At 44.2% G+C, this 25,738-nt stretch overlaps 1 protein-coding gene across 2 annotated transcripts in view; it reads right to left on the reverse strand.

The window, feature by feature from the left end:
• MRPS31 (mitochondrial ribosomal protein S31) overlaps positions 1-24,877 on the reverse strand; it is a 46,702-nt gene extending 21,825 nt beyond the window's left edge. For both annotated transcript variants that reach the window (XM_073662590.1, XM_073662589.1), the window contains exons 1-4: positions 24,626-24,877; positions 23,342-23,659; positions 22,335-22,493; positions 12,923-13,021 (exon numbers count right to left, since the gene is read on the reverse strand). In XM_073662590.1, the coding sequence (XP_073518691.1) occupies positions 12,923-13,021; positions 22,335-22,493; positions 23,342-23,659; positions 24,626-24,693 (644 nt within the window). In that variant the 5' untranslated portion in view covers positions 24,694-24,877. The remainder of the gene's footprint in view (positions 1-12,922; positions 13,022-22,334; positions 22,494-23,341; positions 23,660-24,625) is intronic.
• Positions 24,878-25,738: the final 861 nt, after the last annotated feature.

Here is a 25,738-nt window from a genome sequence, read left to right on the forward strand (position 1 = left end):
TGAATGAGGCCCAGTTCTCAGTTTCCCCCGTGGTGGCACTGCATAATACAGATGATCTCTTTGTAATCAGCTTCTTTTTTTTTTTTTTCACAAATAGTTTATTTTTTTTTTTGCCGGAAAAATCTGATGAGTTTTGAAGCCTTTTGACTGGACAGTGTCAAGTTTGGAGAAGACTGCAAGACAAATCAGCCTCTAAGAAATATCATGCCACTTTTTTCCCCGGGGTAAGGTTTGTAAAACTTCGTTGGAAAAAAAAAAATTCAAAAAACTCATCGTTGATTTTTCACTGCATTTCCAGAAGGATTTTGAAGCAGATCCAATCCAAAATCCTCCTAAAAAAATAAGTGTGAACCAAGCCCAATAAGTAGGGATTGTTCAGAGCCCGGTAAGCAGCTGTACATCACCTACTCCTATACAGCAGAAAAAACAGGAGAATTTGGCGATGAGTCCTAATTTCCTAATTTTGTATTTGAAAAACAGAGGGAAAAAATAGATGTAATAAAGATGAGGATAATAATAGGATTTGTAATGATGTGACAAAGGACAACAATTCTAGGTGTAAATTATATGTTGATGGTTTATTTTCTTTAACATGGATATAACTCCGCTAATGACAGGTTTTTACATTTTGTTGTATCCACAGAGCAATTTTATACCTCCATATTCATGAGCTCTGTACAACCCCCCACTGATTGGCAGCTTTCTGCCTATGCACAGTATACACAGAGAGCTGTCAATCAGTGGTGTGGGTGGGGTTATACAGAGCTCAGCATTCAGAGAAAGGCTAGATCTGCAGCAGATAAAACAGTGATTTTATCACAACTGCATCAAGTAGCCCAGTAAGTGACACAGCGCTGGAATCAGGGTCTCTATCCTTACATCATGCTGCTCTCAGACGGGATAGCGAAAAACTGCTGATTCCTTTTAAGGGACAGTCTAAAGTAGATGACTTATACATGTCTACCTTTTAAAATACATCTAAATAATAATCATTTTGGGTGCCTGCAGCCATAGAGGAGGGCGCTTACTATATAATGTTTTATTACTGAAAACGAACAGAAAACTATTCTAACCTCTTTTCCCCACAGATCCAGCGTTTGCCCTCCAGCAGTCCTCCCGTTCCGGTTTATAAGCGGTCAGCATGTGACAGCTGCAGCTAATCCACGATAACAGCGGTCAAGTGCTGTACTACAGCTTAACGAGGGGAGCAATGATGACAACTGATTGTTTGCAGCGCCACAGTTCATTCTCTATGGTATCAATTCAACAGTTTGTGCCATAATTCAGACATAAAAATGTTTGAAATGTTGTACATTTTTTTTGCACAACTCATACTTGTGCCAAAAATTAGCCACTTTTGTAAATTTTATGCCAGCACTGGCAATTTTTTGAAAAGTAGATGGGAGTTTAGTGGGAGGAGGTGTGGCTGCATGGCCCGACAAATCCATCATAATTTAAGGCAGAGGTCCCCAACCGCCGGTCCGCGGGGAGAGGGGGCCCCTCCAGCCTCCAGCAGGGCCGCCATCAGGGCATGACTGCCCTGACTCCAGTATGGGGCCCGGCCGGTAGGAGCCCCCCTCTTGTGCGTCTCTCTCCTCATGGGGCCCCCGGCCGCATGCTAAGCGCCGGGTCCGGGACATCTCAGCGCTGCGCTGCTGCGGCAGCACCTTCATGATTCCCCTGACTTCCGGTCATGTGACGGCGCCGTCACATGGCCGGAAGTCAGTAGAACCTGGTGTCAGCGATTTGGACGAGCGCCAGGATTCTGCAGGGATCGCATGGGGGTAAGTATAACAAGTTTTATTTTTTTTTAAATACAATTAACTAGGAGTGGGGGGAATGGGAGATCCACATGGGGGGGAGGGGAGAGATGAGAGATGCACATGGGGGAGGGGAGAGATGCACGGGGGGGGTGAGAGATGCACGGGGGGGGTGAGAGATGCACGGGGGGGATGAGAGATGCACGGGGGGGATGAGAGATGCACGGGGGGGATGAGAGATGCACGGGGGGGATGAGAGATGCACGGGGGGGATGAGAGATGCACGGGGGGGATGAGAGATGCACGGGGGGGATGAGAGATGCACGGGGGGGATGAGAGATGCACGGGGGGATGAGAGATGCACGGGGGGGATGAGAGATGCACGGGGGGTGGATGAGAGATGCACGGGGGGTGGATGAGAGATGCACGGGGGGTGGATGAGAGATGCACGGGGGGTGGATGAGAGATGCACGGGGGGTGGATGAGAGATGCACGGGGGGTGGATGAGAGATGCACGGGGGGTGGATGAGAGATGCACGGGGGGTGGATGAGAGATGCACGGGGGGTGGATGAGAGATGCACGGGGGGTGGATGAGAGATGCACGGGGGGTGGATGAGAGATGCACGGGGGGTGGATGAGAGATGCACGGGGGGTGGATGAGAGATGCACGGGGGGTGGATGAGAGATGCACGGGGGGTGGATGAGAGATGCACGGGGGGTGGATGAGAGATGCACGGGGGGTGGATGAGAGATGCACGGGGGGTGGATGAGAGATGCACGGGGGGTGGATGAGAGATGCACGGAGGGGGATGAGAGATGCACGGGGGTGAGCTGCACATGGGGGGGTGAGAGATGCACATGGGGGGGTTATGTTTACATAACTTTGTTGCCTTATGAAGGGCGGGGGGGGCCCCCAAAAATTTCTTGCACAGGGGCCCACTACAGTCTGTGTCCGCCCCTGGGATGAAGTAAATGCAGCTGAACAGCAGCTGTCAGGACAGCTGCCCTGTCCTGCTGCAGGGCGTGATGGGGCCTCAGTGATGCGGCTCCTGGCACAGCACATTATGTGGGGCTCCTGGCATAGCTCCTGGCGGGGACCTGGTTTACACTATATGATAAGTATGCACTAAACTCCAAATCCCTCCATTACCCCGCCCCCATATGACCAAAGCCCCGCCCACCCCACCCCCTCCTTGCTGGGCCATGGAAAAATGATCTTGCTTCAAGCCGGTCCCTGGTGCAAAAAAGGTTGGGGACCACTGATTTAAGGGAACAAATGTGCTGTAAATTATGACACATTCATTTCCATACATTACTACAGTATATTCTCTTTGGTGGCGCATGGCGGCTGAAAGACGCGTCAAATTAAATTTTAAGGTGCATGATGTCATCCTAATGACTTTGGGGCATCTTATTCCAGCAGACTGTTCATCAACACACACAAAATGACAGCCTTGTTGAATCAGACCAAATCCGGCTACTAAGGCATAAAAAATGAGTATAAAAAAAATGAATAAGCATATAATTTAATAATTTATTCATTAATTTTTATAGAAGTACACGTGTGAGATTATATATACACAAAATATATAGACACATAGTATATCTTAAAACACGCAAAATGTATCAACATATACATATCTCTCTCATATATAATATATATATACACATATACACACACACACATATATATATACACATATATATCAGACAGCTAGTATGTATGGGTATGTACACATACATACCGCAATATATCTCTCACTCATAATATATATATATACACACGTGTGTATACAGTACAGACCAAAAGTTTGGAAACACCTTTTCATTTAAAGATTTTTCTGTCTTTTCATGACTATGAAAATTGTACTTTCAGACTGAAGGCATCAAAACTATAAATTAACACATGTGGAATTATATACTTAACAAAAACGTGTGAAACAACTGAAAATATGTCTTATATTCTAGGTTCTTCAAAGTAGCCACCTTTTGCTTTGATGACTGCTTTGCACACTCTTGGCATTCTCTTGATGAGCTTCAAGAGGTAGTCACCGGAAATGGTCTTCCAACAATCTTGAAGGAGTTCCCAGAGATGCTTAGCACTTGTTGGCCCTTTTGCCTTCACTCTGCGGTCCAGCTCACCCCAAACCATCTCGATTGGGTTCAGGTCTCTTGACTGTGGAGGCCAGGTCATCAGGCGTAGCACCCCATCACTCTCCTTCTTGGTCAAATAGCCCAGAAACAGCCTGGAGGTGTCTTTGGGGTCATTGTCCTGTTGAAAAATAACTAAACGCAAACCGGATGGAATAGCATGCCGCTGCAAGATGCTGTGGTAGCCATGCTGGTTCAGTATGCCTTCAATTTTGAATAAATCCCCAACAGTGTCACCAGCAAAGCACCCCCACACCATCACACCTCCTCCTCCATGCTTCACGGTGGGAACCAAGCATGTAGAGTCCATCCGTTCACCTTTTCTGAGTCGCACTAAGACACGGTGGTTGGAACCAAAGATCTCAAATTTGGACTCATCAGACCAAAGCACAGATTTCCACTGGTCTAATGTCCATTCCTTGTGTTCTTTAGCCCAAACAAGTCTCTTCTGCTTGTTGCCTGTCCTTAGCAGTGGTTTCCTAGCAGCTATTTTACCATGAAGGCCTGCTGCAAAGTCTCCTCTTAACAGTTGTTGAAGAGATGTGTCTGCTGCTAGAACTCTGTGTGGCATTGACCTGGTCTCTAATCTGAGCTGCTGTTAACCTGCGATTTCTGAGGCTGGTGACTCGGATAAACTTATCCTCAGAAGCAGAGGTGACTCTTGGTCTTCCTTTCCTGGGGCGGTCCTCATGTGAGCCAGTTTCTTTGTATCGCTTGATGGTTTTTGCAACTGCACTTGGGGACACTTTCAAAGTTTTCCCAATTTTTCGCACTGACTGACCTTCATTTCTTAAAGTAATGATGGCCACTCGTTTTTCTTTACTTAGAATTTGTATTATGGCAAGAAAAAAACAGCTAACAGTCTATTCAGTAGGACTATCAGCTGTGTATCCACCAGACTTCTGCACAACACAACTGATGGTCCCAACCCCATTTATAAGGCAAGAAATCCCACTTATTAAACCTGACAGGGCACACCTGTGAAGTGAAAACCATTTCCGGTGACTACCTCTTGAAGCTCATCAAGAGAATGCCAAGAGTGTGCAAAGCAGTCATCAAAGCAAAAGGTGGCTACTTTGAAGAGCCTAGAGTATAAGACAAATTTTCAGTAGTTTCACACTTTTTTGTTAAGTGTATAATTCCACATGTGTTAATTCATAGTTTTGATGCCTTCAGAGTGAATGTACAATTTTCATAGTTATGAAAATACAGAAAAATCTTTAAATGAGAAGGTGTGTCCAAACTTTTGGTCTGTACTGTATATATTTATTATTTTTTTCCCTCCATTCTGGCCCTTTAAAAGTTCACGCAGGATGTTAAAAACCCAGTGTACAGTTACATAACCCATGACTTTGCCCACAGAAGAGAAATGCATTACGTAGTTTGGAAATGTTATTTTGCTAGGGCCACCTTAACACTTCGGCAATGGAACAGCACCAATGACAGGGGGGAAAAAAAAATGAAAATGAAGTTTAAGAATTCTCTTTTGAAGCCCAAGCAAATATCCTGAGCCGCACACATCCTGTCCGGCCTCTCCTCGGTCATTGTACATTTCCACTGAAAACTTTTCATTATAAGATATTCTGTCGTTGCCACAGTAACCCGTCCCCTCCCTGCCCGGAGCGCCGCTTCCCCCGCTGTTTTGAATTCTGACTTGGCATAAAGGTTGCAGCTGCCATTTCAAATATCGGCGAACATGCCAGCATCTCTGACCTATTTTAATTCAGTTTACATCTTAACTCAAGTGGAGGATGGCAGGAAAATACACGGCTAGTAGCGAGACGGATGAAATAATGCTGTGTCACTGTCTGCGCTCACACCTACAGCCGAAATTAACTGCCCAGATTAAACGATGCAACCAGGACTCGATTTTCCCCTCTAGACTTGATTTAACCACTCTATGTCCAGGGCGATTTCATCGAAATTCTACTTATTATATTTACACATACTCTCTCTCAGGTAGGCATTAGGGAGGATTCACACAGGCCATGCTGTTTGTCCAAACAGATGCAGGTTTATTCTTTACATACAACTCCAAGGGATTCAAAACCAAAAACAGTCTCTTCCGGCACAAAAGGTATAACAGCAGATAAACAGGTCATTTAGCAGGCACATATATGTGAGTGCAGATTCACCCGAACAGAATACAGTCCTTTCTCCAGGAGCAAACTTCACACACAGAAGAGGCACGATCTCACAAATTGCGGTATCCTCTTCAGCCCGCACTCCAGCAGCTTCCAGCGCCAAACAGTAATGTTCAGCTCCGAGCACAGTTCACACTGAACAGGCTGCAGCTTCCACACAGTTTTCTGCAGCTCGCACAGACTGCTCAGCATTCATAGCTGACCCATGCAAACTCTATTCAGAGAGAGAGACTGGCATGTCTCCCAGATATAGCTCACATTTTGGCTGGTCACTCACCAGCAGCACAATACTTTGCTCACTTTCCAGTAGGCTGACACACCTAGCGACCACTGGCCCTGGTTCATAGTTAAAGTTAGCCAGCTGCATCTGATCAAGACCTGCAGTGCTGGGATTTAACCCAGTCTTTTCTGGCTTTGTTACATACCCCCCCTCCTCTGCCCAAAGCTGGGGGCTAGGTACCATCTGCCGACACAGAGCCTACAGGGCTCTGCTACCTACAGATAACATGCAATGTTCTGCTGCCTGTACAACACGCACACAGGCCTGTCCCAAAACCCTAAAAATTGAAAGTTCCAGTTTATTCCCACTCCTGCCACAGCTTATTGGTTCTACAACGGAGGCGGGAGGTGAATCAGCTTAGATTAGAGCTGTGACTCGCAAGATCTTCTGTTCATCTTTTTAAGGTGGAACGTAGTGTAGACAGCCAGATAACTGGTAGTCTAACCCTTGCGCCGCAGCCTTGTATTGCACAAGCGATGGTGAGTCACAGACTTCCGCTCCGCTGGCAGTAAGCAGCCAAACGGGGCCGGAGGGAAACAAAGCGCGCTCCATGGGAACGGCGCTTTGCGTATGCGCGGGAGGTGAGGGAGAGCAGGGCACATCACAGGGCCTGTCACAGGGCCCTGTGACGTGCAGAGGATGGGGGGGAATATGGTAATTTAGCACAGAGGCAGCGATTTAGGGGAATAGTAAGCAGATAGGAGGGATTTGCTTGGCATCCCCCGGACGCCAAGCCTCTGGAAAACAGACTTTATAAAACAAGATTTCTCTGCAATCAGGCCTCTGCTATGGGCCATACAGGTATGTATAGATTTACTTTTCTATCACCTGTACGCCCATAGTACAGGTCTGTATCGCCCAGGGGGGTGACATATTCCCTTTAACAAGCCAGGTTTTTGTCATGTAAATGTGTCATACCAAGAAGAAGAATTTCAGAATAACTTTTTACACCTGTACGGTCACCCATAATCTGCACAAATCCATTGAGAAACAAACTGAAACCATTTTGAGGGGGTAAATTTAAAAAAAACTATAATAATTGTGTTGCATAAGTGTTAAGGCTTCGTGCCCACTATACGTTTTTCAAGCGTTTTTGCCGCGGAATTTCCGCAGCGAAAACGCTTAAAAAATGCTTGGTAATACGTGCCCCATGGTCCCCAATGATAATCTGCATGTGCTGTGCACATGCAGCGCAAATTTCCGCTGCGGATTATCATTGCGGAAAAATAGGCAGCATGTCCATTAATTTTGCGGACACGCAGTGTAACTTGCCGCCATTGACTTGCATTGAATCGCTTAAATATCCACATGACTACATGTGCACATGCAGATATTAAGTGATTCAATGTGCGGATGGTACCCGGGTCTGGCGAAGAGGAGACTCTCCTCCAGACCCAGGTACCATAGTACTTGTTAAAAAAAGAACTTAAAATAAACATTATACTTACCTTCCGATGTTCCCCGGTCTCCTGTATAATGCGTCCGGTATCTTGTACGGCTCGCAATGGTCTAAAAGGACCTGCGGTGACGTCATTTAGTCATGCGACGTCGGCGGTCGCGTGACCTGTCACATGACTAAATGACGTCACCGCAGGTCCTTTTAGACCATTGCAAGCCGTACAAGAGACCACGGGACATCTGAAGGTAAGTATAATGTTTATTTTTTACCATTTTTATCCTTTTTTTTTAACTATTAACTTGGTCACACTATATAAATCCATGCCGGTTGCATGGATTTATATAGTGTGACCAAGTTGTCAAGCACTTTTCCAAGTGATGTTAAAATCGCTTGGAAAAGAGCTTGATAACCCGCATGCAGAAACGCATGCAAAAACGCTGACAAACGCTTCTACCTGGCAGGAAAAACGCATGTAAAATCCGCATGCGTTTTTCCTGCCAGGGAGATGCGGAAAAAATCTGCAGCATTTCTGCATCGTGGGCACTTAGCCTAACACCCTCTTATAACTGGGGATGTGGTTGTGTTCAGAATTCAATCACATTTGAACTCGTGTTGAATAGTAGCTGCCATTATTTATAGGGATTCTGATTAACCCCATATAGAGTTCAACTGTTCGGTAGGATTCTGCTGACATTTTATTAGTTGCATTTTACAGTAAAAGCGATGGTCCATAAACAGCTGACAACAAAGCAAAGGTATCTCATTGTTGAAATTTAGCAGTCAGGAGAAAATATCATCAAGAAGTGGCTTAAATCTGGCACAATAATAGCTTTGCCTAGAACTGAACGTCCCTGAAAGACTGATGAAAAGACAAGAAAAAAAATTGGCCTGTTAAGTTACCAACAGACATATTAAAGGTGCTACAGGAATTTCTGTCAAGTACTGGTTGTGTACTGCATGTGACAAATGTCTCCCATACTCTTCATATCTCTGGCCTGTGGGGAGGGGGGGGGGGGGGGCAAGATGGAATCCTTTTCTTACAAAGAAAAACATCAAAGCTCGGCTATGTTTTTCCAACACATGAATCAATCAAGTCTCCCAAAAATCTCTGTGAAAAGTGTTATGGTCTGATGAGACCAAGTTTAAAATTTTTGCCCAGGATTCCAAAAGGTATGTTTTGGCAAAACGCCAACACTGCACATCATCAAGAGAACATAATACCCACAGTGAAGCATGGTGGCGGCAGCATTATGCTTTGGGGCTGTTTCTCGGCAGTTGCAATTAAAGTTTTAGTCATGATTGAGGGAATTATGAACATTCCAAATATAAAAGCTGTAAATGGAGACTTAGCAGCTGTCTACAAATATCTCAAGGGCTGTCACATTGTAGAAGGATCATCTTTATTCTCATTTGCACAAGGAAAGACTAGAAGCAATGGGATGAAACTGAATGGGAGGAAACACAGACTAGATATTAGAAAAAACTTTTTGACAGGGTGATCAATGAGTGGAATAGGCTGCCACGAGAGGTGGTGAGTTCCCCTTCAATGGACGTCTTCAAACAGAGGCTGGACAGACATCTGTCTGAGATGATTTAGTGAATTCTGCTTTGAGCAGGGGGTTGGACCAGATGACCCAGGAGGTCCCCTCCAACTCTACCATTCTATGATAAATGGAGAGGAATTTCAAAGTTTTAGCACGACAACAATGTTAAGCATACTTCCAAATCAACAAAATAATGGCTTCACCAGAAGTTCAAAGTTTTGGAATGGCCCAGCCAGTTGCCAGTCCGGACACCAATTATAAATCTGCAGGTTGACCTGAAGAGGGCACTGTACACAGGAGATGTCCTCGCAATTTGGAGCTACTGCCAGGAAGAGTGGGCAAAGTTTACCAATTCTAGATGTACCATGCTGACAGACTCTTACCCAAACAGACTGAATGCTGTCATAACTTCAAAGGGCACTGAAACAAAATATTAGTGGAAGGGTATTTATGCAACCACATTATTTAAGTTCTTTATTTTTCATTTCCACCTGAAAAGATTTCAGTTTCTTTTATCAATTGAATTGTACAGAATATAGGTGACAATGAAGGTGGAGAAATTCTGAAATGATTCTTCTTGGTATGATCTTTCATACTGACCTGGAGGATCATATTGCCAGGTCATTTTTACTGTACGATGAAAGCCCAAAAAAAAAAAAAAAAAGATACCCCAAAAATAATGGTGGAATTGCACTTTTTCACCGCGCTTGGAATGTCCCTGTTTTTTATTACATTATATGGTAAAGTGAATGGGGTCATTTAAAACTACAACTCATCCTGCAAGAAAAAAAAAAAAGTCATCATACGGCTATGTTGATGGAAAAATAAAATCTTACAAACTAGCTTAACCCCTTCACAACAGTAAACTTACGTCATATGTCGTGTCTCTGCCTTTCCCGGCACATGACGGCTGATTTAAAAAGCCGTCATGTGCCTCTAACAGCCGTGCCTCTCATTCAACAAGCGATGACAGGGGGGCGCCAGTGAAGTGATCGAGGGGCAACGATGGGTTGTCATTAGTGATGAGCGAGTTAGTGTTAATGCCTCCTTATAGAGCAGCTATCCGCAACAGAAGGCAGTGGCTACTATCCCTCTCAGAGATGGCAAAAAGCAAAAGAGCAAAAAATTTATATTTTGTATAAAACTCAGATTCTGCAAATCACCATATCCGGAGAATAATCACAAGATTTTCTCTTTGAACTAAAACCAACACGGCCAACTGCATAAAATAGGATTTGCATCCTCTTTTTATTAGGGGTTAAATGTATTTTGATGCAGATGATGGCGCACGGCTCCCTGCTGTGTAATACATACAGAAGACCTGACACTTTGCTGATAATCCGGCTGCCACAATCCTGGAGCTATAGAGGGTTCACGCTTATCACTGCAACAGAACCCCTTTGTTTATCCAGACAGACTCGTATATTAGCCTTGAGTATTATTGTGCCACATTAGCAATTATTTACTCTCCTAACCCGTGTGAACACAGTAAACTCTGTCTCTATCTTGCGCCTCACACTACAGAAGAGCCTCAAGGACAAGGCGGACTGTGTCTTATAATTAGCTGCGACAGGTTAGAAGTGAGAAAACCCAAAAATTATACCATACCCACCACTGAGAATCCTGTCATCTCCAGTTAACGGGAGTAAATAATTTCTCCCAGTCCGTAAACGCCGCCGCCGGGCAGGTTCTACCCTGGTGTGTGACTGCCACCAACAGGTCGTGGGCAGCACTGCAGATTCATGGACACTGGCTACATTCATAACTACAAGCTGCTGAGTGCTACTTATAAGAAGCAGACGAGGCAGAAGTGTTATAAAAAAAGCAACTCTTCAGTCTTCTCTCCTTTGTACTCGGCCATCAGACAACCAAGACTTCACATTAAAGCCAAGGCCTGATCGCACGGGCAGCACCATACATATATAATGGCACGGGTTTTCAGCACTAGGATCGCCTGCCATATATACACTGCACTAGGGGATAGGTGGAGTCCTCAGGCTTCTAACTTTTTTACCTGTCTCTTAAGGAATTAAATGTTATTAATTGATGAAATATCTATAAAGGGGTTCTCTGCTCAATACGTATACTTCCTATTTCCCTATGGGCAGTGATGGGCTTAAATAAAAAAAAAAAGACAGCAGGGTTTGTAAACCCGCAGATAATGAGTGGTGGCAGCGGTCAGGTCACTGGTGAGGGGCAACGTCACCACTCCCTCTCGGCGTGGCAGCGCAGGGGTGAGTATGCCATCTTATACTGCTTTAAAAGGGGTATTCCCATATCCAAGATCCTATCCCAATATGTAGTAGGTGTAATAATAATATTATTATCAATATTAATATTAGCAAATATACTACATTTCTAATTTGAGGTATTTTTTTCTGATTCGCTATGTCGCTTACCCCATGTGCAGGGTATGGCACTAGCTTAGGTATCCATGGTTACGACCACTGATCGAGTGACAGCTAGTTGCTAGTGGTCGTATCCATGGATGCCTAAGGTCCTGCAATGCCTGCACATGAGAAAAGAGACATAACGAATCAGAAAAACTATACTACGGGGGCAGCATGGTGGCTCAGTGGTTAGCACTGCAGCACTGGGGTCCTGTGTTCATATCCAACCAAGGACAACATCTGCAAGGAGTTTGGATGTTCTCCCTGTGCTTGCGTGGGTTTCCTCCAGGTTTTCCGGTTTCTTCCCACACTCCAAAGACATACTGATAGGGAATGTAGATTGTGAGCCCCAAGGGGGACAGTGCCGATAATGTCTGTAAATTGTCTGAATTGTAAAGCACTGCAGTATATGTTGGCGCTATATAAATAAAAAGATTATTATTATACTACATTTCTAATTGGAGGTATTTGCTAATATTATTATTTTTACACCTACTACATATTGGGATAGGACCTTGGAGATCCATGACTGCTCCTAGTGAATTTTACCTATTGAGCAGAGAACCATCAGCCTCCTCATATCCTTTTTTAATAATCACTATGTTATACCTAACAGCTACATATCTGTGCTAAAGAGTGATATTAACCCCTCCCGGCCTTGTGTAGTCTGGGACCACAGTCAATCTCGCCCACAGCGGCGTTACTGACCCTCCAGCGTGTGCAGAGAAGGCCCTCTGCTCCTCAGCCCTGGGATGTCTATCGCTCCGCTGTGGGCGAGATACCAGCACGCTGTTATAATGATCAGCCACGTTCCTGGACTAGTCTGCTACCCACAGGCAGGGAGGATTTAACACAAACACATGGAGCGTTTAGGTATGATAAGGTGATTATTGGCTGATAAAGCACTTCTGATAAGGCCCCGTTCACACTTTCAGTATTTGGTCAGTATTTTACAGCAGTATTTGTAAGCCAAAACCAGGAGTGAAAAGTATAATAGAAACACGTCACCACTTCTGTATTTTTCACCCCCTCCTGGTTTTGGCTAACAAATACTGATGTAAAATACTGACCAAATACTGAACGTGACCTAATTCCTAATAATTCTAAGTATTGTGATGATGATGTCTGTAAATTGCTGTGGAATTAATGGCGATATATAAGCGAGTAAAATAAAAAATAAATGTACAAATTGATCCTTGTGATTGCAATCTACACCATCATGAAAAGGCAGATGACAATAAAGGGTCACTTACTTTTTGGAGGCATTCCTCATGAATTCTCTCTCTTCAGCTGACATTTGCTTGCCGGTTTTGGGCGATTGTTTTTTCACCTTCATCCCTGAGATGACTTTACTGCAAGACAAATAATAGGTGGGACAATAAGAAGTGACGAATCAGACACAATGTCTATGAAACATACCTGTATGAATATGCGTACAGAATCTGCCCCGCTGTGGGAAGGCCGAAAAGTGTTGGCACCCTTGATATTGTTCCAGAAAAAAATGAAGCATTTCTACCAGAAAATTATTGCAATTACACATCTCCTTTGTGTGTATTGGAACAACAACAACAAAAAAACAAAAAACAGAAAAAAAAGGCAAACTGGAAACAATTTCACACCAAGCCCCAAAAAATGTTGGCACCTTTCCAAAATTGTGGGTAAACAACTTTGTGTCAAGCATGTGATCCTCGTTCAAACTCACCTGTGGCAAGTAACATGACTGTTGACCTTTTTCCTCAGTATGGGACTTTGATTGCTTAGATCATATACTGTTTTACTTTTGTATTGTAGTGTTAGAGCCCCAGCTGTGATGGCAACCCATGATCGCCACAAACACCTCACAGAAACGCTGAGACTTACACGAGGCAACGTCTTCCTCTATTAACCCACTTAGCTGCCACAGTCAATATTGACTGCGGCATCTGAGGGGTTATATTTCTAAGATCAGAGTTAACTCTGATCCCAACTATTGCAGAAGTGTGCCTTCTGTACAAGTTCCTAACCCTGCGCCATCCTCACACTGTAAGAATATATCTTCTCCTACTTGGAGAAAACATTTTTCTGAAAGGGTTGTAGCAGCTGTTGGATGCATCGGTTGGTGGTGGGTAAAACTGAAGTTGGGGATAGAGAAATATGTACACACGGATGCTCAGTGGTTAGCACTGCAGCCCTGCAGCACTGGGGTCCTGGGTTCAAATCCCACCAAGGACAACATCTGCAAGGAGTTTGTATGTTCTCCCCGTGTTTGTGTGGGTTTCCTCCAGATTCTCCAGTTTCCTCCCATACTCCAAAGACATACTGATAGGGAATCTAGATTGTGAGCCCCAATGGGGACAGTGATGATCTCTGTAAAGCGCTGTCGATTTATTGTTGTTATATTATAAGTGAGTAAAATAAATAAAAGTTCTTGCAAGTTCTAGCCTCCACATAATATAGACGAGCCCTGTAACGTGTACTCAGCCCCTGCTTGTAGACTGGCCGATATTGTAATATATTATCATTGTGTAAATGGTAGAAATCTATTTGATCAGACGACACCCAGCTTACACATATACAAGAGATCCGGACAATAGTTCAAGTACTTTTTTTTCCCTAATTTTTCTTATTTGCCATCCGTGTGGATTCGCTTATATGGCAAGGTACAACAAAACCCACACAAAATATTACTGAACGCTGAAATCTGCCAAGAACTAGATGATGTATCATTTACAAGCACAAAATAAACCTCCAGTAATGGGAATATGAGCGATTTCAAGGTAATAAAAACTATTTATAGCCGTGAAGCACTACTGCCCCCGAGTGGTGAAAATAAGACAATGCATTTTCTGTTCGCCAATCTCTGAATTATTTGGTCTCTAACATGGATTAGGGCTAATTTATTTATTTATTTATTTTACTCACTTATGTAGAGCCATTAATTCCACAGCACTTTACAAACATTATGGGCACTGTCCCCATTGGGGCTCACAATCTACATTCCCTATCAGTATGTCTTTGGAGTGTGGGAGGAAACCGGAGAATCCGGAGTAAACCCATGGGGAGAACATACAAACTCCTTGCAGATGTTGTCCTTGGTGGGATTTGAACCCAGGACCCCAGCGCTGCAAGGCTTCAGTGCCAACCACTGAGCCACCCTGCTGCCCAATTCACACCTTTAGGACTGTAGAAGTCTGTACTCATGGACATGAGGCTCATTGAGGATATCCACCTACCTCTACAAAAGGTTGCAAATAAACTGATGCATAAAATGTATTATATCCCAAGCACAAAGCGGTAACCACTACCAGCAGCCATTATACGGGCGATTGCACGCCTACAGATTGAATGGCCTCTGTGTATTGTACTGCAGGTGCACGCCATACAGATCTTCTACCCTTTACTCTAGGTACAAAATTCCCAGACAAACTCTACTAAATGGAAATGCAGGTTTGGGATCCTGGGGATATACTTCTTGTCAAGCTGACGGCTATCTTAGGAGCCTGTTTAGGCGATGTCAGACTATTAAATATCATGATCACTGCCCAAACTAACAATAAATGAACCAGATGTTTTCTTACATAGTATGGCACCACCTGGTGTTTAAAGTGTATAGCAATAGGGATTGTTAGGTGCGAGACCCTCACTCATCTTGAGAATCGGATTTCTAAAGTTCCCTTGGGAATGGAGGAGGTCATGCGCAGGAGTGACCCCCTTTCCGTTGGTTTTCTGTATTAGGGCCGGCTGTCAGTCAGGGCCGGGGCGCAGTTATAGCCGCCCCTCTGTATACTCAAAAGCGATGACTGAAGCAGCGCCGGCGCCAGCCCCGTGACTGAAACCGGAACGCTGCCGGGGGGAATAAAAGTTCATTTTCTCCTTGCCAAGGTCAGCAATATGGAGACGCCGGGCAGGTTAGCAATGCTATTAACCTGCAGATTAACCCCACATCTGCAGGTTAATAGCATTTTTTCTGGTTAAAAGTTCCCTTTAATTCTCCGGCATGTGCTTTCCTTCTTACCTACTGTATATTTTCTCTGTCCTCTTTGAAACTATAGATGCCTGCCCCTCTCTCTACTCTTGATATCAGTATGCAACCTCCTCCGTGCTGCTATCTCTAAGGGTAAATTCACACAGAGTATCAAAAATCGTTCAGAGTTTCATCCAGAAAATTCGGCCACTTTTTATCTATCTTGTCATCTGCATGCAATCCATTTTTTACAGCAGCAGCTGCTAGTAATCATTTACAAGAACATTTGCAGTTTCCTATGTTACAGAATTGCAATGTATCCATAAAAATCAGATTCTATACTGTGCCTCTGTACAGCATCCAATTGTTTTTTCATGCATCCATAGAGTTGAATAGACGAGTTATCAGATTTATGAAAGAAACGAGTACATAGTGCAAGTACTCATCAGGAGGGCGTTAAACTAGAAGAAGAGGGGATGGGAAGAAAAACGCCGGACACGAACATGCAACCAGAGAACATACTAATGAAAGATATGAAGGGCGACAAAGAAGGTCCAAGACAAGATACTTGGAAGGGAGGTAAGAAAATTTCTAATACAATCCACAGGGAGAAGATTGGAACAAAACAAAATCGTGTAAACTGCGTGCTAGCAAATGCCAGGAGCCTGACAAACAAGATGGATGAACTGGAAGCAGAAATATCTACAGGTAACTATGACATAGTGGGAATAACCGAGACATGGCTGGATGAAAGCTATGACTGGGCAGTTAACTTACAGGGTTACAGTCTGTTTAGAAGGGATCGAAGAAGTCGGAAAGGGGGTGGAGTCTGTCTATATGTAAAGACGTGTCTAAAGCCTACAATACGGGAGGATGTATGGGAGGGAAATGAGGAGGTCGAGTCCTTATGGGTGGAGAAACATGGGACAAAAAACAATAATAAAATTATCATAGGAGTCTGTTATAAACCACCAAATATAGCAGAAGCCACGGAAAGTCTATTAATGAGACAAATAGACGAAGTAGCAAAAAATAACGAGGTGATTATTATGGGGGACTTCAACTACCCCGATATAGACTGGGAAACCGAAAGCTGTAGATCTCAGAAAGGAAACAGGTTTCTGTCAATTATCAAAGACAATTATTTGTCACAACTTGTGCAGGAACCAACTAGAGGGACGGCCCCTATACTTAATATTAACTAACAGGCCAGACAGAATAACTGAGGTGCAGGTCGGGGGGCACCTGGGAAATAGTGACCACAACATTATACAATTCTACATGTGCTTCAGTAGGTGCCCAGCAAGGGAGTCACAAAAACACTGAACTTCAGGAGGGCAAAGTTTGATCAGCTAAGAGATGCCCTTCACCTTATAGGCTGGGATAGTATCTTCAGTAATAGGAGCACGGATAGAAAATGGGAAATTTTCAAAACAGTCCTACATAGTCACTGTAGAAGGTACATACCTTATGGGAATAAAAGGGCTAGGAATAGGAGGAAGCCAATGTGGCTAAATAAGGAAGTCAAGAGGGCAATGAAAAACAAAAAAAGGGCTTTCGGTAAACTTAAACAAGAAGGCAGCAAGGAAGCGCTAATATCTTATAGGGAAAAAAGCAAAATCTGTAAGAAACAAATAAGAATAGCAAAAGAGGAGACAGAGAGACTAATTGCCAAGGAAAGTAAAACGAATCACAAACTGTTCTTTAACTATATAAACAGTAAAAGGATTAAAACTGATGGAGTTGGCCCATTGAAAAATAATCTGGGTAAAATCATAGAGGGCGATGAGGGTAAAGCAAACCTACTCAATAGCTTCTTCTCCACTGTATTCAAAAAAGAAAACAATTTATCAGAGGAAATGCAGAGTGATAAAGTAAACCCTCCGCTAAATATCACCCACCTAACCCAGGAGGAAGTTCAGAAACGCCTAAATAATATCAAAATAGACAAGTCACCAGGCCCAGATGGCATACACCCCCGGGTACTAAAAGAATTAAGTAATGTGATAGACAGACCGCTGTATCTTATATTCAAGCACTCTTTATGGACAGGGACTGACCCACTAGACTGGCGCCAAGCAAATGTGGTACCAATATTCAAAAAGGGGTCTAAAAGTGACCCTGGGAACTATAGACCAGTTAGCTTAACGTCTGTTGTGGGTAAATTGTTTGAAGGATTTCTTAGAGATGCTATTGTAGAATATCTTAATGATAATAACTGTCTAACTCCATATCAACATGGATTCATGAGGGATCGCTCCTGCCAAACAAACCTGATCGCCTTCTACGAGGAGGTGAGCTCACAGCTGGACCGGGGAGAGTCAGTGGATGTTGTATACCTTGACTTCTCCAAAGCGTTTGATACCGTGCCACACAAAAGGTTGGTATATAAAATGAGAATGCTTGGTCTGGGGGATAATGTGTGCAAGTGGGTAAATAGCTGGCTGAGTGATAGAAAGCAGAGGGTGGTTATCAATGGAGTAAGCTCAGGGTGTGTCAGGGTTACTAGCGGGGGGCCTCAAGGGTCTGTCTTGGGCCCTATATTATTTAATATATTTTATTAATGATCTAGTGGAAGGGTTGCATAGTAAAATAGCAATATTTGCAGATGATACTAAACTTTGTAAAGTAGTTAATACAGATGAGGACAGGGCACAGCTACAGGAGGATTTAGATAAATTGGGGAGTTGGGCCAAAAAATGGCAAATGGGGTTCAATGCCGATAAATGTAAGGTCATGCACATGGGAAAGAAAAACAGCAGTCACCCATACATATTAAATGGGAAACCGTTGGGGAAATCTGACATGGAGAAGGACCTGGGCGTCTTGGTTAATAGCAAATTAAATTGGAGTGCCCAGTGTCAGGCAGCAGCTGCGAAGGCAAATAGAGTCATGGCATGCATCAGAAGAGGAATAGGGGCATATGATGAGAACATTGTTCTTCCTCTGTATAAAGCTCTGGTAAGGCCGCACTTAGAATATTGTGCACAGTTCTGGGCTCCGGTGCTCAGGAAAGACATATTGGAGCTAGAGAGGGTACAAAGGAGGGCGACTAAGGTAATAAAGGGAATGGAGGGACTAGAATACCCAGAGAGGTTGTCAAAATTAGGCCTATTTACGTTGGAAAAGAGAAGGCTTAGGGGAGACCTCATAAACATGTATAAATACATCAGGGGGCAGTACAGAGATCTCTCCCATGACCTGTTTATACCAAGGATGGTGACAAAGACGAGGGGGCACACTATGCGTCTGGAGGAAAGGAGGTTCCTGCACCAGCATAGAAGGGGATTCTTTACGGTCAGAGCCGTGAGACTCTGGAACTCTCCGGGAGAGGAAGTGGTGATGTCCAACTCACTTAATGAGTTCAAGAGAGGCCTGGACGCCTTTCTTGAGAACAATAAAATTACATCTTATGCTTAGTGATAGTTAATTAATCCAGGGATTTAATCTGACTGCCAGATTGGAGTCGGGAAGTGAATTTTTCTTCAATGATGTAAATTGGCCTATACCGCATGGTTTTTTTTTTGCCTTCCCCTGGATCAACGCTGCGGAATAGCTGCAGTGCACAAGAAATAGGCTGAACTGGATGGACGCTTGTCTTTTTTCGGCCTTATAAACTATGTAACTATGTAAGTGATTTCACATGCAGATTGGGTCAGTGAAAAAAAGAAAGAAAAATCGCTCATCTGCACTGTCCCATTGAATAAAATTGGTCCTAATGCTGTCCATTTTTTTCACAGACAGAATTCGGACTGAAAATACGGTGGTGTGAACTAACACTAACACAGAGAAGGGAGCAGGAGAGCAGTCCAGACTCAGCAGGAGTTCTGATGGATTTTTCTTACTTTTGCAAGGCACTCAGCTATAAAAATGACTTAGACACTACAGCAGCAAAGAGGTAAAAATAAATTTATGACGACTATTTTGAAAGTTGCTTAAAGAGGTTATCCACTACTTTTACAATAATGACTTTTCCTTAGGATAGGTCATCAATGTCTAAGGGTACGGTGCCCACGATCAGGAAATGCTGCGGGTTTGAAGCTGCGTGCTTATGCAGCATCAAACCCGCAGCGGCCAGATGTTACAGCATAGTGGATGGGACCTCTAGAAATCCCATGTCCACTATGAGTGCATCAGAGGCTGCGGATCACCCACGGACACTGATATACGAAGCGTCTTTCAGGACCGCAGCATGTCAATTTCTCTTGTGGAGTCGCTAGTCTCTGCAGCATAAATTTGACTACTAGAATGCGGTAAATCCGCTTGGTTCAGTGAACACATGTAGATTTACCTGCGTTCAATAGAACGCAGCAAAAATATGCTGCACCCAAAAAGCTACTACGTCCGGACGGTGGGCACACTGGCTGAGGTTCGACACCCCCGCTGATCAGCTGTTATCAGTGTCGGCAGCCGCCCGTCGGAACTACTCACTTGCCGAGCTGCTTCATCTACTTGTAGTGGCTGCCACAGGGATTTGATTTGAATAGGAGGCAGAAGTGCAGTACCCTGCCTCGGCCATTACAAGTAGACGGAGCAGCTCGGCAAGTGAGTATTTCCGACCGGCAGCCGCCGACACCAATAACATCTGATCGGCGGGGGTGCCGGGTGTTGAACCTCAACCAATCATATATTGATGACCTATCCAAAGGAAAGGTCATCAATGTAAAAGTAGTGGACAATCTCTAACTTTGCATTTAAGAAGCAAATGAACAATTAAAAAGAAACTGTACAAAAGTGTACATAGCCTTTAACTCCACCTGCCCAACACAAATGCACACAGTTTTCTGGAAGGGGGTAAGTTTCTTCTGCAGTTACAGTAGATCTCTGCTTCACAAGGGTGAAGGGTGTAACACAATGGTGATGTCTTACATTGTCAATATATAGATAGGTTGGAGTATTAGGCCATTTAAAAGGGGTTCTCGGAAGCAATTCATTTCCATATGGGAAGGTGAGCAGCCCTGATGACATTGCATTGAGAGATGCCTGCCAGGACACCAGTACAATGGCATTGGGCCCCCTGTCCTATTTATTAGAATAAAAGCTCTGCATGGTATGTGCCGATTGTCCCCACATCCTGGTATCTGCCAACATAAAGTCATCTGCACCACTCAGCTTCTGATGAAGCGGCCCCCTTGTAACTACATGGTTACATCAGTATATGATTTGTACAGACTGTGATCCCAATTCATCAACTGTGGGGTTTTTCTTTTTTTTTATAGGTAATTTTTCTGTCTTGCCTTTCTGTTTTTACTGGTGAGATTTGAGCCAAATTCATCGACTTTGGATGGAAAATGATGTTTGAGGAAAACGGCACAAATGAAAAGATATTTATATGCCTCGCATTAACCAGAAACATCTGGATAATGAAAATCATATTCACATTGTCAAACAAGCACAAAAAGTTAAAAGGACAGAAAGAAAACTAAAAAAAAAACACAATGACACGAAAGCCATAATGAAATTACTACAAAAATAAAAATGCCTGAAATCCAAACTTTTACTCTAACAAAGACTGATGAATTGGGACCTGTGACTTACATTCACTGCAGTTAACCCCACAATACCATTACTCCCAGACCCTGTGTCACATCTACAGGGGTTCGGGAAGCTGACAAGGTCACCAGCTCACTAAAACATAGGTAATTGTGAAAAGGAAAAAAAAAGGGGGTGAGAGGTGTGAATAAAATTTTACTTATTAATTTGTGGATAAAATATTAAAACAGATATCAAATACGCATACATCCAGATAAGGATGTATATTGAGTCACAGTTTACGTTCAAATTGGTTATGTACAACTGTGAACCACTAGGGTCCTGATAAGAAAATAGACTGCACAGATGGAGAGCTAATGGATACCTAAACAGTGTCCCTGTAAATTATGGCTGGGTATTATATCCATATTATAGGATCTCAAATTGAATGCCCATGCTGTAATAGGTGACAGATAATAGTGTCCAGTTGCTACACTGGAATCAGTCATAGATCTAATATTGACCTCCGTTGGCAATAAGGTAATGCTTGAAAAATGTTTGCAATATAATCCTAGACCATACGTGTGGAGCGGGAGGATGTTATATAAATTGTTTGAAGCACAAATGGTTAATTATGATGTCACAATATTGGCCACCAGATCCCATACGCCAACCACATTATGATCTATGCTCTCAATCAGGATTATCTGCGTTGGGTAAATCACTGTGTGTAGATATTAATAAATTAACCCAACATGTGGTAAATCATTACACACATCATGTGTTAAGAGTGCTGTGCAGCTTAGAAATTTGAGCCGCCGGCACATTTACAGTCAGATCGCACGTGTTACTGGGCAATTAGCAGGGCAGACCGTGTGAAGGTGTATCAGCTGCTCACGTGGTCTCCCCCGATGCAAGAGAATCAAGCTCCAGCAATACACGCTGGTGACTGAGCTCATGTGTCGGTAGGCGCACTGCGGCTTTCAGAGCAATGTACAAGTAAATTACATTGGGGCACTCTGGTCCTATAGAAATTGTGCGGTTACATAGTCAGGACCAACATCCCCGACGCACGTTTCGCCAGGGGCGACTCTTGGTTATGTCCACCTATGTGAATGTTGTTGAATGAGATCGGACTATATAATTACACCAGCAAACATATCTACATGTCAGCTTTCCGTCATTGCATATGACTATATATTTATTATATATATATACACACACATATATGCAAGAAACAAATTCCTAACCTGATGTTATCACTTCCTTTCCTTCTAATTTCCTCAGCCATTTGCTTGTGCAGCCGCAGCTGTTGCAGCAGTTCAGACTCCACTTGTTTTTGTTGGGATGGATAGGTTGATGCCACTGCAGATGCTGCATCCGATAGTTCTTTGTTCACAGGCTTCTCCCTACATGAAAGAAGTAATTAGCATCAGGTCATATGGGAAAAAAGAAAAGAAAAACAAAAACAAAGTTCTAAACGCTGTAAACACAGAAGGACTTTACAACATGGATTTCAGAGCAGCTTCCACACAAATGAGACTCCGCATGCCATTTAGATGGGGTTTCAGCAACCCTGCTTACGTATTACTGAAAATTCCAGTAGAGATTTTTGGGTAGCCATTACAAAAAAAAAAAAAAATTCTGCGGAAATAAGTAGCCTTAATGATAATGGGGCTAATTCTCCTGTCAATGTAGTATAAAATAAAAACTGCAGTTAGTCTCAAAATCCTCGGACCCCTACTGCCTAGGATCTCTACAGTGAGCATAAAGAAATTGCATTTCAGATTTGCAATTCCAAGACCTGTGAACATACCCTAATACAGGCTATAATGCAGGACCTTTAAAGGGTTAACACTAATGCATGAAAGATGGGATCAGAAACTACCTGGAGAACTGGAAAGGGCTGTGGAGTCGGGAGGCAGAGAACTTGAGGTGTCGGAGGTTTGGCTTACCGACTCCACAGCCCTGGATCTGGGAGCCATCACACATCACTGTCAGAGGAGAGGAGCTCGCACAAGGGAAGTGCTCTGCATTCATTTCTATGCTCAGCAATGTTCGGAGCTCCCATGCACGGATACTTTGGAGAACAATGAAGCCCCCTTTCTAGATAGAAGCGGATGCAAATCAGTGGGACCCACATCTATCACCCGTTGATGGCAAATCCTGCGCATATGGCATAAGTGTAACAAAATGGGAATTCCCCTTTAAGCTTCATAATTCTAGACCAGAAGCATAACCATCATCATTCTCTTACTCCGGGTGACTTTCTTCTGCCACCATCTGGAACATTCTGCTGGCACTTTCTATGTTGTCTGCATTCTCTTGACTTTGCAGTTTGGGATTTTTCTTCTTTATCGCCTGGAACTTCTTCTTTGAGGTCACTTCAACTTTCATGCCACTTAGCAGGGCAGCGAGGGCATCAGGCTCCGGTGGTTTGGATGACTCTTCCTTGTGCGGTGTCTTGTCCTCAGCCTCAGCAGATGGCTTTCCGGTGCCTTTGTTTTCAGGGGGAGATTTCTCAGACCACAGGACATTGCCAACAGAGAGTCGTCTACAGACCAGATCCACAAATCTACAGAAACAAGACCGGAACATGTAAGTCATGACAATACAGGCGCCAGAGCCCACACCGCGCCGCAGGCCCAGACGCAACAGCGCCCACACCGCGCTGCAACCCCACCGGCGCCAGGGCCCACACCTCGCTGCAAGCCCACCGGCACCAGAGCCCACACGGCTCTGCAGGCCCACCGGCGCCAGCGCCCACACCTCGCGGCAGGCTCACCGACGCCAGAGCCCACACCTCGCTGCAGGCCCACCGGCACCAGCGACCACACTTCGCTGCAAACAAACCGGCGCCCAAACCGCTCTGCAAGCCCACCGGCGCCAGCGCCCACACCTCGCTGCAGGCCCACGGGCACCAGCGCCCACAACATGCTGCACGCTCACCAGTATCCACACTGCGCTGCGGGCCCCCAAGCGTGAGCACTCACAAAATGCTGCGAGCTCACCAGCATCCGTACTGCGGACCAACCTGCAACAGCAACCCACTGAGGTGTGAGACACCTGCGCAAGCACCCATACTGCACTGCGGGCCCACCTGTGCCAGCACACACACTGTGTGCTCACCAGCATCCACACTGCACTGCTGGTGCCCCAGTACACACAGAGCCACGGTCCCAGTGACGCCGGGGTCTACAGCACACCATTGTCAACACCGCACTGCAGGCCCCCCAACACCAGTGTCTGCAGCACACTGACCGGCAGCAGCATGCACACCACACTGTGGACTCACTGAAGATTTTCAGAAAATTATGGGGGCCACAGAGGGGAGCATGGGATTAACCCTCTGTGTGCTGCACTCCTCTCGGTACACTAGTGCAGCGCCATCACAGCGAATGGTGAATTTAAAACGTAGTGACCGGGAATAATTGAATGCAGCACAATCAATGACTCATAGTCCGGGGTTACACAGCAGCCCCCTGCTGGCTGCCGCTATTACTGCCCTCCCCGCCGACCCCACTATCATGGAGGCTCCTACCTGTGGCCTGTGAACCCCCGGCAGGAGACGCCGCCTCTGTACAGTGACAGCACAGCCCGCCGATACATCTCCAGCCCGCACTGCACAACAGCGTGACCCTGACCTGGGGGAACACAAAGCAGCAGCACACGCGTCCTGCACTATCTCTGCTCCGGCTGGAAACATGCGCTCGGTGAAAGGTTCCCCCTGTGACATCGTACGCGTCGCAGCACACAGGAGAGTGACGCTGTACGGAGGATGGCAACAAAAAGGGGACGTACTAAACTGCATATTGGGATGATGGGATGATGGGCTGCAATGCTAGACTCGACCTCTAGATGGCAGCACATTTTTCAAATGCAGACCAGGAAATGACTTCTGGCCTTGATACTGGATTAGAAGAAGCTGCAGTTTTTAACTCTTGACCTGTAATATAGAAAGAAATCAGAGGGAATTCAATGGAAATACTAAAATGAATCAGCACATCCACACGGCTAGATTAAAGTTTAATAATAGAACCAGGGAAAACAGATTGTAACTATTTGGGATTATGTGTAGAATATCGGAGTTACACACGCCTGGTGATATATCTCATCAACATCTCATAGGAATATAGGTATAATTATTGTTCTGTATGGGGATTATGGGTGAAATATCACAAATACACATGCCCAGGAACATATTTTAGCACTTTATTTTAAGAACATATATATATATATATATCCCAAATAGTCATGCCCAATACCATATTTGATGAATTTCCCATAATAATATGCATATAATTATTCACCTACATGGTAATTCAATGTGAAATATTATATTTACAGAGGCCAAATAATTTTGCAGCTTTGTTTGAAAAAATATCTTTAAAAACTTGTGGGCACCTAAGCTCCATAATAAATGAATACCTATATGTACATTTATATTACAGCATCAAATAGGCTAAGTAATTTCCTTTTAAAGCTTCGTAATTCTGCATTCAATTGCGCTGTAATAAGTCAGTATAGGCTGTTTATTGTCTCTATATGACGGCTTTTCATTAATATTGCGAAAACAGTTTGAACTATTATTTTGGAAATATCAGCATTGATTTCCTGGACATCTGCAATGTTTATACGCTCAGCGATGCTGAAA

The sequence above is a fragment of the Phyllobates terribilis genome, unplaced genomic scaffold, assembly GCF_046119375.1.
Source record: "Phyllobates terribilis strain yellow unplaced genomic scaffold, ASM4611937v1 Scaffold_2__4_contigs__length_985480577, whole genome shotgun sequence".
Taxonomy (NCBI): domain Eukaryota; kingdom Metazoa; phylum Chordata; class Amphibia; order Anura; family Dendrobatidae; genus Phyllobates; species Phyllobates terribilis.